The following is a 19,176-nucleotide window of genomic DNA, read 5'->3' on the forward strand; positions in this document are numbered from 1 at the left end:
TGCATTGTTGCAGCTCTTAAATTTGCCGATTGGATTCCTTGGCAGACGACTGACGATTGATTGATATACATATATGTTTGTGTTTTAATGTATTTTTGTCTGTTTTCATACCGGGAATATATAACATGTTTCTACTTTTTGTCTGCATTTTCCTCCATGTTCTGAGATAATAAAGGTGGGAAACACAAATTCAAAAATTTTCGACAGCATTACTGTTTTTGAAATAAAATATAGAAAACTATTTAAAGAAAACGTCAACCATCTTAGATTATTTTGATGTGAAACATCTATAGGCGAGGGTAAACCTGATTGTTGGCGTGGCGATACAGACCGTGGCGATACATAGACGCACGCTATACACACACACACACACACACACACACACACACACACCCACACACACACACACTTCAGCCTAATACAGTTCACATATGCCTCCAAAAGTTCGCGCCCAAAATGGCGTGAACTCATGTGTTTTGCCCATAGTCACCACGCTGGGCAGGCGGGTTGGTGACCGTAGGGCTGACTATATGATGGAATATATGTAATATACTATATAATAATTTGAGTTGTCGAGATTTTAAAGAAATTTTTGTATTCAAAATTTTTGTATGTGAAGAAAATAAATGTTTATTAAATGTTTCACATCTGCTAGCCGTCACGTGTTGGCTCACATTTTTCAAAAAGTTTTAATAAGCATATTTCTTGTTATATTATATCCAGTAAATTATTACAAAAAATTCGTAATATTTGAATTGTTATACTGACAAAGTAACATGGAAGTGCCCAACGCATTTATTTATATGGTATGTGTTTCCTACGTGTAGGAAAACTACTATTCTTAAGCAATAGGTATGTATATTCGTTAAATAGCAAGACAAAGATTATCATCTCATTGAAGTAATAAAGCGAATTATCGTAATATAGACTTTTACAAACCTTCTCGGTACCCAACTTTCGATCTGTATAATTATTTAATTTGCTAACTATCCGTCAATTAGGGCAATTCGGAAACTGCATCAACAATTACCATATAAAAAAAATCTGACAATAATCGTAAAATTGCTATTGCTTGTCAAATACCTTTATGTAAAACTAAATTTAAACAGAACCAATTCGCATGTCAGTTCGCATTACTGTACAAATAATAAACTGAATAATAAATTAAATATCTAGCCATTAACTAAATTTAAAGCACCTGATGTAGTAACATATTTCTGCTATATTTGCATTACTATGAAACTGATATGGTATTACAAAGATAATCTTTATACACACATATACAAGCACATACCCACAAATTTACTTTTTTTTCAGATATTGATTAAAGTTGTAAGCCTCGGTGGATGAGCAGAGTACCCAGTAACAGGATACCATACAGTACCTTGTGATTTCTTTGTTAAAACTTATTACTATCGATAAAATATTTTGTATTTTGTATAGACTACAGCGTGGTTAATGCTATTTTGACAAAGCTATCATTTATACGGGTCGCAAAGTTTATTATGTTTTTGCGTGCTTATAATGGGTTCTCTTAGGTAAAATAGCTAATTTCGTTACCAATTTATGAATAGTAAACATTTCTTAATAAATTTCTAATTATTATCTTTTTTGCACTACTCTGTTTCCTAATTTGTCTGTTGACGTTAGAAATCGAATAGAATTAAATCTAATCTATATTTATATAAAGTTCTTCGATTAACTAAAGTTCATAAAATGTTTGTCATAATTTTTTCGTAGAAAACGTGGTTAAAGTTTTTTTTTTTTATTACAGCATTTATATGCTTAGAGTAGTTATGAGTGATATTGGACTATTTATTAAACCTTCGTGAAACTAACAACTTTGGTAATTAAGTCTTGTTTTTGTAATTGAGTGTATATCTTACGGCGCTTTTGGGCTTTTAGTCAATTTGTGCGAAATAATTGATGCGCAGTTTGGCATTTTTGGATAAATGGATTAAGTTCCATATTATTTTCAACAATAGAAAATACCAACAGGCGCGTCCACTAACAAATTCCCGTATCAGTGCGCGATAACCGACAAAAAGTACACTTACAATCCGTTATCAGTACCTTCGTCAGCACTAATAGGAATTTCTATTAACTCAACAATGCTTGTTTATGAAATGATAATCAGGTTACTCATTAATCTGCATTCCTGGTTTAAAAACAGTTATGTAATAACGTTACAACTACATGTTGACGAAGATGATATATATGTTTCTTTACAAATTTACTTGCAAAGTCGTCGCTCGTGTGTCCTACTCTCGGAGGCTAAATGTTATACTATAAGACCTAGGTACCTTCTGCTGAAATTTGGATCAATATTGGAGCCAGCGCTAAGTTACATAACATTCGCATTTCCCGCTCCGCTCTGACGTAACCGCGATGACGCATTTACTGACATTTCTTTTTTAATATTTTGTATTTTGAATAAATGTCTTGTGGTTTTAAAACATATCTTATTTTATATCCAGCTACCATTTAATAGGCCACCGCAGCAGAATGCTACTAGAAATTAGGTCGCAAAAGTATGTCATGAGACTGAGTAAGAGTACTTCTTTTTACTTTTTATTTTAATTCAAAAAATGTTTTCGTCTCGACGTTTGGAATGAATTTGCATTTTTTTTATAATTCGTTTGTTTTTATTTTAAGCAGTTAAATTGTAAAATTAAGGCGGTAAGCTAATTCAATTATAATTATTCTTTACCTTTAGAAAACTATGTTATCCAGAAATATCATATTTATATACGTAGCATAAAGTGAACGTAGGTGAAACTATGAGGAAAATCTAGCTATTTAAACGTATGGAAATCAATTAGTATGATTGGAAATACTATTAATCAAATTAACGTATTATTTTCGTTTAAATTTGTTAACAGATATATGTAGTACTTACTGTACTTTTAATTACAAGTAAATAAATAAATAAATAAAATATTTAGCTGCATTTCTCTTTAAAATGTTCTATGTTTTAAATCTTCTTTGCGTGTAAATCGGATTGACTCAGGTTGAACGGTATTACCCTTGTCTATGATCGTTTGTAAAAAATTAAATGTTTTTAGTTCTAATATAAAAAAATTGTCCATAATTACCTAAGCAATAATTACATTAAGTATATAAATTCTGCATTTTAAGGCCAAGGAAAATGTTGTTACTTATTTAGTCACAGGCACAACAGTATCTTTTTGTTATCAGTTTATTATTTTCAATCGATAATATTTCTTGAAGTTTTTATACTATTCGAGGCGTACCCAAGAATCCTCTTTCTATCTTGACATGAAATTTATATAAGATAAACTCACCTGTAGCTGTAGATATTAACTGTGAGAAATATTAAATATAACAGTCCTATTGTAAAATAAATACGATACAAATACTTGGAAAATATTCTAAACGATAAAAACATTTTAGAAAGATCTGGAAACTTTACTCGTATTAACTCGATTGTCCGATAAACATTTATCAACGATAAGCACAATCGAATTATGATTAGATTAATAAGTCATGTTTAAGCAACTGTTGTTATTATCATTGATTCATGACAGGTTTGATGGAAAAAATTAAAACAATTTATTTCAGAGTTGCAAACAGGTGTACGTTCCGCTTCGTGGTAAGCGGATACCGAAGTGTGGACGCCTGCAACACCATCTTCTACTTTCTATCCTCTGTCCTGAAAAGTAACCGTAAATTGCAATAAAGCTTAGTTTGCGTCAAAAATATTTTCTGCAATTATCAATAAAAAAAATATAGAATCTGTTTGAATCGACAATTTAGTTCAAAACACTAAGTGATGACTTCAGCCTATCGCAGTCCACTGTTGGACATATGCTTCTATTTTTCGCAATTCTCATCCCACCACCACCGGCAATCTTACGTACATTGTCGGTCCAGCAGATCGGAGGGCGTCCCACACTGCGTTTGCCAACACGCGATCTTCATTCCAGGACACGTCTGCTCCAGTGGCCATCGGTCCTGCGACCTAGGTGACCAGCTCACTGCCAGTTCTATTTGCTAATTCTATCACTAAGCCATATATCGACATAATTGTTAAATAACTGCCAATAAGTTTACGTGTCCGCAAGTTAAAGAAGTACTTACTATAAACACATTTGCGGCATTAAAGTCTGTACTTTACTGTTTGTTTATAAGATTATAACGCCAAGCTAGCATACAATCTATTAATACAATAGTCACTTCTCACTTACGAGTGTAGCAAAAGAAGCTTAACAATTATGTCTGTGGTCATATCATTTTATTGCAATATCCTCTGTTGATTTATTGATTATTTATTAATTGATTATCTTTAAATGACACACAATTGAAAATAACTAATTTTTAATTTATATTTATTTTTTTGGTAAGGTACAGTAGAAATTTCTTGAGTGAAGTTTCAGGAGAGCTCGGTTGGGAAAGTATCTTAATCTTACAAAATATTACAATCAAATAATTTTCTCAAGCAGTGTTGTATTACTGTAGTAATGTATCCCTTGCACAGCTCCTGGCACCTATTGCTTGTGTCGTTAGGCTTCATTATCTGCTTACCATAAGTCGGACCGGAAAAAATGTTGAATTATGAAGAAATTAGTGTTTTATTTTACAGTGAAACATTAACAGGGCTTATATTTTAAGAAAACCCAACTTAGTTGAAATACACTAAGTAAAAAGTTTAGTTTTTAATCATTGAGTGTTTTTGTTTTATCTTTGTCATTTCTTTACATCCCCTATGTCAGTAACCAACTGTCTGAATTCCATGTTCTTACTTGCATCAGTTTTGGCTCAATCAATTTATCGATAATTTAGTGAATATATGAGGTACGGCACAAAATTATTTTTTTCTAGAACAACCGGTATGGACGTTAAGCGTATTACATTGGCTTATTAAGAATTACCGATAATATCTTTCCGCTTATGTCTATTTTATTGAATGTACGTGATGAAAGATAAATGATAAGCAACGATACGTAGAACAGGTCTATACAATGTGGTTGGCAACCGAATACTTATCAGATTATCAACACTTACGTACATTTGACATTGCCAGTCTTTCACATAATTAAGGGAAATTTTGAAATGACCGATTGAAGCTAGCTATAGCGTAAAATTTTAGAGAATTCGCTGATGGAAAATTCTATTGGACGACTTCTTTTGTTTTATACAACTGGGATGCCAAGCAAAAGTATGGTTCACTTGATGGTAAGCGTACCGCAGTCAATGGCTGCAACACGGCTGCATGGTTTTGGCAATGGTCTTCTGTGAAGTTGAGGTCCCCAACGGGTGGCAAATTTTGGACCAGATTTTACTGTGCCCTACCTTAGTAAAATTAGTCTAACTGTATTAAGCAATCTTATAACAACAGAATTAGTTGCAAGTTTGCAACTATTAGTTTCAAGTTAAACTATAACGACAACTATAGTGGGTATAAGGGTCAATAAAAGTCAAATGAATAAATGAATTATTCTATACATCTAGCGAGTTAAGCTCGTGTGTGGGAATCAAGAAAACCAATTTAAACTAGATCTGAATACAATAAAGAATTAAACGCAGTTCGCGGGGTCGGTCAGAGGACATTAGGAGGGGCATTGCAATTTGTAGCTATATGAGTAATATCCGGTCCCGCCCGTCGCTCAGTTGATACCTACGCGAAGAATTAGTTTCAAGCTTAAGATCTGTCTTGATCACCGTTTAATTGATTTCCTGTTCTCATTTAGGGTTGTCATATTGATGTGAATTATAGTTTTGAATCATCATCTGTATTGTACTGTTTTTTTTTTAAGTCATATTATCATTAATTTACCGCCAGCAGTTGCATCATAAGAATGCGTATGACTAGAATAAATCTAAATAAAACTAGATCCCAAATTATTTGGTAAAATTGTTTGGTATGTACTAAAAAGCTTGCCAAAGTGAGATTTAGACCTTTGTTATAGCAGCTACGGTAATGGACATCCTCTGAAAATTTCTAGTGTCTACCAGGATCTGATGATGGGAAATCAGGATCTGAAGATGGGATCCTAGAGAAATTGAGGGAAACTCTCGAAAATACGCATAACTTTTTACTGCGTGTACCGATTTTGATGATTTTTAATTTAATTGAAAGCCGATGTTTATCATGTGGTCATATTTAAATTTCATCGAGATCTGTTTACAACTTTTGGAGTAATCTTTGATAATGCGTATTTACTTGACATTTTTTTTTGTCTACCTACGTTGTATGACTTGTCGACATAATTGAAGTCGATTTTTCTTCGTTTGCCTGCAAACACAATTATCTTGTATCCACTACAGATTAAATATCTACCTACATAATATACATAAGTCACTGTAAACTTGTAAAGTAGCCGTTTAACGGGACGACTAGCCCTTTAATTGTTTGATTCAAATCCAATTATGCGCTTAGCTTTGTAGCGTTGAACAAAACAGCTGATTTATGGGCTGCCGAATCGATCAACCAAATCAAACAAATTTATTCTGATTTTGTGAATACAGTATTTTTTGGAGTTCAAGAACCTAACAACCTACTAGGCTTGCCTAATTTCATAGAAAAAAAAAAACTAAAATATATCATAAAAATATCAAAAAATATTATCATATTTTTTTTTGCTACGGCAGGCGGATGTTATTCTCTCTACGGGCTGACAAATTGACAGAAAAAAAATAGGGTTACGACAGAAATTTATGTATACATATATGTTAGTGGTGTTGGAATCCTGTCGCAGAAAACCCTATAAGACTTGCAACATGTTTAAAAAAGACTTGAATGAAAAGTTTGAAAATGAAATATTGAGAAAAATGGCCAATCTTCCATAGCCAGAAATCCATTGCTTTTATATTCTTTTGAATTTCACGGCTTTTTAACTGACTTAAAAAAAAAAACCAGGCTTCTCAATTCGACCGTTTATGAACCGATTTTTGTTGAAAAGGAGATAATCCTAAGGGTGGTACCATGATAAGGAATGATGATGGAATCCCAGAGAACTCGAGGGGAACCTTCGGAAATCGTAGTGGCGACTAGTGCGTTTGTTAATTTTTTTCGTCTACTTACGTTGTATTCGTATATTGTCGATGTAATTGAAGTCTGTTTTTTTTCGTTTCCTAGCAAAAATAATTGTTTATTGTAGGAAACGTTTTACACTAAAATTAATTTTTATCACAAGGATTAAGGCGAAATTTAAAATAAAGTTTCTTTTTTTGATACTGTAAATGAATATGCGGGGATGGTTTACACATGATGTTCGCTATCAGCGCATCGAATTATTGTCTAGACGAAAAATTTAGGATAACCGAGTATTCACGTGCTTTTGGAAGGGCATACATAGGTACATACATATTAAGTGATATAATTTTATTTGGAAACTTCATGAGGATAATGTTTTTCGTGTGTATGTATGTACGCAAGTGTGCATGTGTTAATTTGTTGGCTTGACATGGGCTGTGTAAAGACCCAAGTTTCTTTAATTTCTTTTACTTTACAATGTTGAGTAAGAAATACTTAAATTTTGAACGTACAATAAAGTATAAGCATAAAAATGAATACCTTGGTCCCTTCTCGTTGGAAAAGACAAGGATTTTTACAGCTGCTTGAACTCAATACAGTCCCTACAATTTAAGGAAGGACGAATAAGACAATTACTGTAAGGAATAATAAAAAACTCGAGCACTCGTTGTATAAAAAGTCTTCACTCAGCAACCGCATATAAATAACAAGACAATTTAATGACAGGATATTTCGGACAGGATATTATTAAGTGGCTGAATATATTCTTTTACGTGTTTCTAATAAAGCTATCAGTATAGCGGTATCTAACAGAAAATAGTTTATAATGTTTTTCTTTTTCACCAGCTTCACTTCAAAAGTCAAGTGATTCCATTTACAACTTGTCAAATTGTCATGTCTTACACTCACCTCTAACTGCAGTGGATGGGATGGAACATAGCCGTTTACTTTTTATTACTTTCTGTTATTTTTTTAAATATAGTGTCTAGTTATGTATTTTATAAAGATTAATATTTTTATATATCAGTGTGATCCTATTTTGGCCATATTTGTACATTATATTGTAACATACTATTGTAACATAACGCTGTCGGATTGCCTATAAAATAAATAAATAAATAAATAAATTATAATTATAATTAAAAAAAAAAATTATTCGATGTGAAATTTGGTACTAAGTGTCATTTCACTGCTTACTGATTACTATACGCAGCTTATATGTTTATGTGAATGTATGCATGATGCTTATTTACGTAAGAGATAAACTTTATCAGCCACAAATGAAACACACCTTAAACAACTTTCATATTAAGTTCTCATCTACTGATGCCTGTTAATTGAATTTGTTTTACGTCATTTTCACCCTAAAGAAATTATTTTTATATCTAAACTGTTACAACTTTAAATTGGTATATCGTATCATTTTCATTGCATTGTCATGTTAATTAAGTACTTTATCGAGATGAGACATTTGGTCTGTGATGTGATTGCCAATTACTGCATGCTGCAACGGTTAATGACCCTCTACTGACACATACACGCACACACTTTCATAGTAGACCAAGGAGTTCGTATAATAGACACCCTTTTTGCATTAACGCCTCTGGTATAGCTCTAAAATATGTAAGCCCTATCACAGACATGTATTAACGTTGGTTATTTCAGTGTAGCTTGTCAATTTTAGTCTCCATGAAAATAAAATGTTTTTTCCCGTCGTCCAACTTATTACCTACTGAAAAAAACTTTGCTTTGAATTTAAGCACTAAGCAAAAAAGTCAATTTTAAAAATTACAGAATTTAATATTATATTTGAAGAGATGTTGTTTACAAATATTAATCTTATTTATAGATAAATTTTAGAAATATACCAAAAAGAAAAAAAAATCTATTGTAAGAAGTAACTTATCATAATTTTTTTTAGGGAAACTGTTCTAACATTAAGTAACTTTAATTATACGTAAAACTGAAACAGTAAATCAAATATTTTCAGAGTAAAAACTTTTGCCCTGAAAGATTTATGATTGCACCCATTTCTAGCCTCTTGTCAGACATAAAAATAAGTAGCAAAAACCTAACCTAACCATAAAACTTACCTTTGCCTAATTTGTTTTAATATACATATAATCAAAGAAAAGTAGTTCTATATTCGGGACATATATATTTTTTAATACTACTGCGTACAACTAGGTGTTAGACGTTCACTTAACTTTATTGTAACGTCTCTACGAGTGACATACGCACACATAAACAAATGATATATCTGCCTGTAAATATCCCACTACTGGGTAAGGGATTCTTCTTCATATAAGAGAAAATTTCTATCTTAGGTAATCCGCCATTTTGTTTCACATAGACTAGATAATTTCTTCGTTACAAATTGTGGTCGTTGTTAGATGTCTACGAGCTTTGCTTACAAAACGTTTAACTTACCTACCTACTCACCTGAAAGCAATATTATTCAGCTGTGATCTCCCGTAAGTTTGAGACACTTCTTGAGTCAGGCTACTCGAAATTTTGAGCGGGATATTTTCTGCTGTGTCCTACCTCAATATAAGCCACTTTTGTTCTTACATTAATCTTCTTAGTAAGTGAGTTCAGAAGTTTCTCTTCTAGATTCTCGATTAGAGCTTGTTCGATCAAACTTGGTATCCAAGTCTTAATAATTATTGCGTTATAAATAGAATTAATTCTTTTGCTGGTAAATTAAAAAAAAAACAATTTAAATTCTCTTCAAATATATATTAAATAGTTTTAAAAAATATAGAATCTGTTTGAATCGACAATTTAGTTCAAAACACTAAGTGATGACTTCAGCCTATCGCAGTCCACTGTTGGACATATGCTTCTATTTTTCGCAATTCTCATCCCACCACCACCGGCAATCTTACGTACATTGTCGGTCCAGCAGATCGGAGGGCGTCCCACACTGCGTTTGCCAACACGCGATCTTCATTCCAGGACACGTCTGCTCCAGTGGCCATCGGTCCTGCGACCTAGGTGACCAGCTCACTGCCAGTTCTATTTGCTAATTCTATCACTAAGCCATATATCGACATAATTGTTAAATAACTGCCAATAAGTTTACGTGTCCGCAAGTTAAAGAAGTACTTACTATAAACACATTTGCGGCATTAAAGTCTGTACTTTACTGTTTGTTTATAAGATTATAACGCCAAGCTAGCATACAATCTATTAATACAATAGTCACTTCTCACTTACGAGTGTAGCAAAAGAAGCTTAACAATTATGTCTGTGGTCATATCATTTTATTGCAATATCCTCTGTTGATTTATTGATTATTTATTAATTGATTATCTTTAAATGACACACAATTGAAAATAACTAATTTTTAATTTATATTTATTTTTTTGGTAAGGTACAGTAGAAATTTCTTGAGTGAAGTTTCAGGAGAGCTCGGTTGGGAAAGTATCTTAATCTTACAAAATATTACAATCAAATAATTTTCTCAAGCAGTGTTGTATTACTGTAGTAATGTATCCCTTGCACAGCTCCTGGCACCTATTGCTTGTGTCGTTAGGCTTCATTATCTGCTTACCATAAGTCGGACCGGAAAAAATGTTGAATTATGAAGAAATTAGTGTTTTATTTTACAGTGAAACATTAACAGGGCTTATATTTTAAGAAAACCCAACTTAGTTGAAATACACTAAGTAAAAAGTTTAGTTTTTAATCATTGAGTGTTTTTGTTTTATCTTTGTCATTTCTTTACATCCCCTATGTCAGTAACCAACTGTCTGAATTCCATGTTCTTACTTGCATCAGTTTTGGCTCAATCAATTTATCGATAATTTAGTGAATATATGAGGTACGGCACAAAATTATTTTTTTCTAGAACAACCGGTATGGACGTTAAGCGTATTACATTGGCTTATTAAGAATTACCGATAATATCTTTCCGCTTATGTCTATTTTATTGAATGTACGTGATGAAAGATAAATGATAAGCAACGATACGTAGAACAGGTCTATACAATGTGGTTGGCAACCGAATACTTATCAGATTATCAACACTTACGTACATTTGACATTGCCAGTCTTTCACATAATTAAGGGAAATTTTGAAATGACCGATTGAAGCTAGCTATAGCGTAAAATTTTAGAGAATTCGCTGATGGAAAATTCTATTGGACGACTTCTTTTGTTTTATACAACTGGGATGCCAAGCAAAAGTATGGTTCACTTGATGGTAAGCGTACCGCAGTCAATGGCTGCAACACGGCTGCATGGTTTTGGCAATGGTCTTCTGTGAAGTTGAGGTCCCCAACGGGTGGCAAATTTTGGACCAGATTTTACTGTGCCCTACCTTAGTAAAATTAGTCTAACTGTATTAAGCAATCTTATAACAACAGAATTAGTTGCAAGTTTGCAACTATTAGTTTCAAGTTAAACTATAACGACAACTATAGTGGGTATAAGGGTCAATAAAAGTCAAATGAATAAATGAATTATTCTATACATCTAGCGAGTTAAGCTCGTGTGTGGGAATCAAGAAAACCAATTTAAACTAGATCTGAATACAATAAAGAATTAAACGCAGTTCGCGGGGTCGGTCAGAGGACATTAGGAGGGGCATTGCAATTTGTAGCTATATGAGTAATATCCGGTCCCGCCCGTCGCTCAGTTGATACCTACGCGAAGAATTAGTTTCAAGCTTAAGATCTGTCTTGATCACCGTTTAATTGATTTCCTGTTCTCATTTAGGGTTGTCATATTGATGTGAATTATAGTTTTGAATCATCATCTGTATTGTACTGTTTTTTTTTTAAGTCATATTATCATTAATTTACCGCCAGCAGTTGCATCATAAGAATGCGTATGACTAGAATAAATCTAAATAAAACTAGATCCCAAATTATTTGGTAAAATTGTTTGGTATGTACTAAAAAGCTTGCCAAAGTGAGATTTAGACCTTTGTTATAGCAGCTACGGTAATGGACATCCTCTGAAAATTTCTAGTGTCTACCAGGATCTGATGATGGGAAATCAGGATCTGAAGATGGGATCCTAGAGAAATTGAGGGAAACTCTCGAAAATACGCATAACTTTTTACTGCGTGTACCGATTTTGATGATTTTTAATTTAATTGAAAGCCGATGTTTATCATGTGGTCATATTTAAATTTCATCGAGATCTGTTTACAACTTTTGGAGTAATCTTTGATAATGCGTATTTACTTGACATTTTTTTTTGTCTACCTACGTTGTATGACTTGTCGACATAATTGAAGTCGATTTTTCTTCGTTTGCCTGCAAACACAATTATCTTGTATCCACTACAGATTAAATATCTACCTACATAATATACATAAGTCACTGTAAACTTGTAAAGTAGCCGTTTAACGGGACGACTAGCCCTTTAATTGTTTGATTCAAATCCAATTATGCGCTTAGCTTTGTAGCGTTGAACAAAACAGCTGATTTATGGGCTGCCGAATCGATCAACCAAATCAAACAAATTTATTCTGATTTTGTGAATACAGTATTTTTTGGAGTTCAAGAACCTAACAACCTACTAGGCTTGCCTAATTTCATAGAAAAAAAAAAACTAAAATATATCATAAAAATATCAAAAAATATTATCATATTTTTTTTTGCTACGGCAGGCGGATGTTATTCTCTCTACGGGCTGACAAATTGACAGAAAAAAAATAGGGTTACGACAGAAATTTATGTATACATATATGTTAGTGGTGTTGGAATCCTGTCGCAGAAAACCCTATAAGACTTGCAACATGTTTAAAAAAGACTTGAATGAAAAGTTTGAAAATGAAATATTGAGAAAAATGGCCAATCTTCCATAGCCAGAAATCCATTGCTTTTATATTCTTTTGAATTTCACGGCTTTTTAACTGACTTAAAAAAAAAAACCAGGCTTCTCAATTCGACCGTTTATGAACCGATTTTTGTTGAAAAGGAGATAATCCTAAGGGTGGTACCATGATAAGGAATGATGATGGAATCCCAGAGAACTCGAGGGGAACCTTCGGAAATCGTAGTGGCGACTAGTGCGTTTGTTAATTTTTTTCGTCTACTTACGTTGTATTCGTATATTGTCGATGTAATTGAAGTCTGTTTTTTTTCGTTTCCTAGCAAAAATAATTGTTTATTGTAGGAAACGTTTTACACTAAAATTAATTTTTATCACAAGGATTAAGGCGAAATTTAAAATAAAGTTTCTTTTTTTGATACTGTAAATGAATATGCGGGGATGGTTTACACATGATGTTCGCTATCAGCGCATCGAATTATTGTCTAGACGAAAAATTTAGGATAACCGAGTATTCACGTGCTTTTGGAAGGGCATACATAGGTACATACATATTAAGTGATATAATTTTATTTGGAAACTTCATGAGGATAATGTTTTTCGTGTGTATGTATGTACGCAAGTGTGCATGTGTTAATTTGTTGGCTTGACATGGGCTGTGTAAAGACCCAAGTTTCTTTAATTTCTTTTACTTTACAATGTTGAGTAAGAAATACTTAAATTTTGAACGTACAATAAAGTATAAGCATAAAAATGAATACCTTGGTCCCTTCTCGTTGGAAAAGACAAGGATTTTTACAGCTGCTTGAACTCAATACAGTCCCTACAATTTAAGGAAGGACGAATAAGACAATTACTGTAAGGAATAATAAAAAACTCGAGCACTCGTTGTATAAAAAGTCTTCACTCAGCAACCGCATATAAATAACAAGACAATTTAATGACAGGATATTTCGGACAGGATATTATTAAGTGGCTGAATATATTCTTTTACGTGTTTCTAATAAAGCTATCAGTATAGCGGTATCTAACAGAAAATAGTTTATAATGTTTTTCTTTTTCACCAGCTTCACTTCAAAAGTCAAGTGATTCCATTTACAACTTGTCAAATTGTCATGTCTTACACTCACCTCTAACTGCAGTGGATGGGATGGAACATAGCCGTTTACTTTTTATTACTTTCTGTTATTTTTTTAAATATAGTGTCTAGTTATGTATTTTATAAAGATTAATATTTTTATATATCAGTGTGATCCTATTTTGGCCATATTTGTACATTATATTGTAACATACTATTGTAACATAACGCTGTCGGATTGCCTATAAAATAAATAAATAAATAAATAAATTATAATTATAATTAAAAAAAAAAATTATTCGATGTGAAATTTGGTACTAAGTGTCATTTCACTGCTTACTGATTACTATACGCAGCTTATATGTTTATGTGAATGTATGCATGATGCTTATTTACGTAAGAGATAAACTTTATCAGCCACAAATGAAACACACCTTAAACAACTTTCATATTAAGTTCTCATCTACTGATGCCTGTTAATTGAATTTGTTTTACGTCATTTTCACCCTAAAGAAATTATTTTTATATCTAAACTGTTACAACTTTAAATTGGTATATCGTATCATTTTCATTGCATTGTCATGTTAATTAAGTACTTTATCGAGATGAGACATTTGGTCTGTGATGTGATTGCCAATTACTGCATGCTGCAACGGTTAATGACCCTCTACTGACACATACACGCACACACTTTCATAGTAGACCAAGGAGTTCGTATAATAGACACCCTTTTTGCATTAACGCCTCTGGTATAGCTCTAAAATATGTAAGCCCTATCACAGACATGTATTAACGTTGGTTATTTCAGTGTAGCTTGTCAATTTTAGTCTCCATGAAAATAAAATGTTTTTTCCCGTCGTCCAACTTATTACCTACTGAAAAAAACTTTGCTTTGAATTTAAGCACTAAGCAAAAAAGTCAATTTTAAAAATTACAGAATTTAATATTATATTTGAAGAGATGTTGTTTACAAATATTAATCTTATTTATAGATAAATTTTAGAAATATACCAAAAAGAAAAAAAAATCTATTGTAAGAAGTAACTTATCATAATTTTTTTTAGGGAAACTGTTCTAACATTAAGTAACTTTAATTATACGTAAAACTGAAACAGTAAATCAAATATTTTCAGAGTAAAAACTTTTGCCCTGAAAGATTTATGATTGCACCCATTTCTAGCCTCTTGTCAGACATAAAAATAAGTAGCAAAAACCTAACCTAACCATAAAACTTACCTTTGCCTAATTTGTTTTAATATACATATAATCAAAGAAAAGTAGTTCTATATTCGGGACATATATATTTTTTAATACTACTGCGTACAACTAGGTGTTAGACGTTCACTTAACTTTATTGTAACGTCTCTACGAGTGACATACGCACACATAAACAAATGATATATCTGCCTGTAAATATCCCACTACTGGGTAAGGGATTCTTCTTCATATAAGAGAAAATTTCTATCTTAGGTAATCCGCCATTTTGTTTCACATAGACTAGATAATTTCTTCGTTACAAATTGTGGTCGTTGTTAGATGTCTACGAGCTTTGCTTACAAAACGTTTAACTTACCTACCTACTCACCTGAAAGCAATATTATTCAGCTGTGATCTCCCGTAAGTTTGAGACACTTCTTGAGTCAGGCTACTCGAAATTTTGAGCGGGATATTTTCTGCTGTGTCCTACCTCAATATAAGCCACTTTTGTTCTTACATTAATCTTCTTAGTAAGTGAGTTCAGAAGTTTCTCTTCTAGATTCTCGATTAGAGCTTGTTCGATCAAACTTGGTATCCAAGTCTTAATAATTATTGCGTTATAAATAGAATTAATTCTTTTGCTGGTAAATTAAAAAAAAAACAATTTAAATTCTCTTCAAATATATATTAAATAGTTTTACGTAAAAATAATCAAATCCGTGTACGTTTTGTATCATAAAAAATAAGGCATAATCTATATATACTATGTTTTTATTCACATCTCGCGATGAGTCACGGAACTTCAGTTTTTTTAAGAATACTACATTAAGTGGACTCCTCTACGTCGTGTGTCTGATGAAAAGCAACGAAAGAAATTTTCACGACAAAAAAATTTAAAATTAATTATCTAGATGACTTTTTATATCTTTACAAAAGTGTTTTTGAAATTTATTAACCAAGTTTTTTATAATATCAAATTCTGTAAATATCACATAGTATAAAACAAAGTCGCTTTCTCTGTCCCTATATCCCTATGTCCCTATGTATGCTTAAATCTTTAAAACTACGCAACGGATTTTGATGCGGTTTTTTTAAATAGATAGAGTGATTGAAGAGGAAGGTTTATATGTATAATAACATTCATTAAATAGTGGAGAAATACTGTTAATTTTGAGGTTTCTAATGTGACGTTAATAAATAAACGCTTCACACTCAACGGCCCCCAGTAGGATTTTCTCATGTGTCGGGGGTCCGGAAAACACACACAATACACAAGCACACACGCCCAGGCCACGACAAACATCCATATTGCCAATACAAATGTCTGTCGTGAGCGGGAATCGAACCCGCGATCTATATCTACGCAACAGCTAGTGCTGTGACCGCTGCGCCAACTCATCGTCATCAAATTCTATAATTTATACTTTGATACATACCTTAATTACCTCGAATATATAACAAGATTTTTTAGTAAAAAAACTAGTCTAGTTTACTTCTAATTGGAATAGAATATAAAAACCGCCTCCCTGTGAATTTAATTTTTTAATTTTTTTATATATCTAAGTCAGCATAAAAACGTATGGCTCACCTGATGGTAAGCGATTACCGTAGCTTATAGACGTCTGCAAAACCAGAAGAATCGCAAGCGCTTTGCCGACCCTACCCACAATTCCCTCCAGGAGCTCTGGTCACCTTACTCATCAACAGGAACACAACTTTGCTTGATAGCAGTATTATTTACCCGTGTTTTTCTGTAAGGTCAAGCTGCTCCGTTTTGTGAGACTATTTTAAATTAACAATACATAAGTAAGTTATATGAAATTATGTGAAAAAATCTATTTGATACTTAAAAACATACTCTAACAATTCAAAACATTTTGTTTCTGAACAACGTTTTCCTGTGAAAGTTAAGCATCTCTATTGTGATACGGATTTTCTCTTTGTTACGAAAATATACAAATGCTTTTGACGAAAATAATTCAATTATCAAATCATAAACGAAAGAATAGGCCATGGATGAAAGTCAATTTACATTAAAAAGAAAACTGAATATTAAACTGTGCAGTGTTGACAAAAAACTGGAGCACGTGCCAAAAAATTCTTGATTATTTTTCACATTTCAATCGAATTTACGATCTTCAGCTGACCTTTTTTTTCTAATCTGTTACGAATTCTTTTCTTGCTCAAATGATTTTAGATAACATTCGTCTGAGACTTAAAACCGTATTAAATTTAAGGAAACAACAATTTGTATAGATATTCTTTTGCTTTCATTTTGAAAACACCTTCTGCCTACTCAAGAATATCCGTTAATAGTATATAATTGTGTTTCCTAGCAAACGAAAAAAATCGACTTCAATCACATCGACAAATAATACAACGTAAGTAGACGAAAAAAATTAACAAACGCTCTAGTCGCCACTACGATTTTCGAAGATTGTCCTCGATTTCTCTGGAATGCCATCACCCCGGATCCAGATGCTATATCCTGGTTTCCTCATCATAGTACCACCCTAGGATATCTCCTTTCCAACAAAAAAAAAAAGAATCAGCAAAATTGGTTCATAAACGACAATGTTCTCCTTCAATAAATCAACGTCTATTTACCATTTCTAAGACACGGCCAATCAATCAATTAGAATCAGCGCATAGTCAACGATAAAAAAAGATATGTATTTACAGCAGAATTGAAAACGGTTTTGTGTGATAAAATTAAGACATGATAACATCACAAAATGGGTGCTCAATCTGTTATGATTGAAATGTACAAATATTATGAATACTGAAGATGTTACGTAAAAATACTGTAAGATTCCGAATACAAGTGTTATACAATGCGGTATTTTGGGAAGAAAACGAAAATAAATCAACGCGACTGTTTATTTGCCGCGCCTCTGATCCCGCGCGTCACCTGTGATGACGAGAGAGTTGGATTTGTTTGAAAAGTGGACTTTAACCCAAATTTACATAACCCACTTCGTTAAAAATTCAGCCTTAACTAGTTTGTTTCTTTCAGTCGATGGTGCATGAAAAATTGAGAATGAATGAAAATATTAAATGAAAGACAAATGATTACAATTTAGTTCTTGTTCGATCTCAGCGAGTTGTTTACATAATTTCGATCAAAATTAAAAAATTCTTGAGGTATATTTTTCTCCAATACTTCTTTTGCAATTGGTGTTAAATGTACATCTTCGTGTTTGTGTCAGTAAGATCAAGTTTTCGGTGATTGATCTGAAAAAAAAAATTATGAATTAGTTAGTGATTTTCGTGAGGGAAAACAGTCCTTCAGTCGAACTTTTTTCAGACGTAATAACAAAATAAAATGCTAATAATAATAATAATAACGTAGTAATCAAAATAACGATTCGAACTTCTTCTTTTTTGTATCTTCTTTCTTAAGTCTTTGATAAAATTGAAAGTATAAAATTTGTTATACCTAAAAATTGTATTTAATACAATACCCACATAGGCGATGTAATTTAACACTATGTTATCTAGGTTTCTAAGTACTGATAGCTTACTTTGTGGTGGAGGTGGAGGTGGAGGTGGCTGTGGAGCTGAGACAGGAGGTTGCTCTGGAGGTATTTCAGCTGGCAAGTATCCCCTGAGAAATACATAGAATATATTTATTATTGTTTTTTTTTTATGGCTGTATTTTCGTAAGTGTTCTTGACTTTTTCTTTTGAAAATGCTCCTCGATGAAATTGAATTGTACTTCTGAACAGCGAATATTTGTACTAGTTAGAGATTTTTACTAATGTCTTTCGCGGTGTTAAGTATGTGCGATAGCTATAAATTATACTACAAAATGACAAAAAACACCTCGATATTAATTTCACTTATTCTTAATTTTTTATTACCAAAAAAAAAAAAAAACAATATGCCGTTTAACGGAAGGAAACGGCAGGAGAAAATATTGTGAAAAAAAAATCTGCAAGCTTCATCATATCATAAGATATCAAACCTAGAGAGAAACGTAGCAGGTTAAGTCATATATTACTAAGTTAAGTCATTAATGTCTTACAATCTGGGGATCTTTAAGTCGCTAGTGGATAGGGTACTTCTAGGTAAGCGTGCTCCATCCTAGACCACATTCTCACTTAACATCAGGTGA

General features: G+C 32.4%; 2 protein-coding genes and 1 long non-coding RNA gene across 7 annotated transcripts in view; 1 reads left to right on the top strand and 2 right to left on the bottom strand.

The window, feature by feature from the left end:
• LOC123658013 (low molecular weight phosphotyrosine protein phosphatase-like) overlaps positions 1-19,176 on the top strand; it is a 479,256-nt gene that overhangs the window by 433,315 nt on the left and 26,765 nt on the right. The window lies entirely within an intron of this gene.
• On the bottom strand, positions 3,511-4,185 carry LOC123658088. Its single transcript, XR_006743828.1, has 2 exons — positions 3,882-4,185; positions 3,511-3,673 (listed from the first exon to the last, which is right to left on the bottom strand). It is a non-coding gene; the product is annotated as an uncharacterized LOC123658088 (long non-coding RNA).
• LOC123658061 (MHC class II regulatory factor RFX1-like) overlaps positions 18,118-19,176 on the bottom strand; it is a 45,565-nt gene continuing 44,506 nt past the window's right edge. For all 3 annotated transcript variants that reach the window (XR_006743822.1, XR_006743816.1, XM_045593547.1), the window contains exons 3-4: positions 18,584-18,666; positions 18,118-18,293 (exon numbers count right to left, since the gene is read on the bottom strand). Coding sequence is in view for 1 of the 3 variants with exons in the window: in XM_045593547.1 (XP_045449503.1) it covers positions 18,274-18,293; positions 18,584-18,666 (103 nt within the window). In the remaining 2 variants the exon portion in view is untranslated. The remainder of the gene's footprint in view (positions 18,294-18,583; positions 18,667-19,176) is intronic.

The sequence above is a fragment of the Melitaea cinxia genome, chromosome 1, assembly GCF_905220565.1.
Source record: "Melitaea cinxia chromosome 1, ilMelCinx1.1, whole genome shotgun sequence".
Lineage (NCBI taxonomy): Eukaryota > Metazoa > Arthropoda > Insecta > Lepidoptera > Nymphalidae > Melitaea > Melitaea cinxia.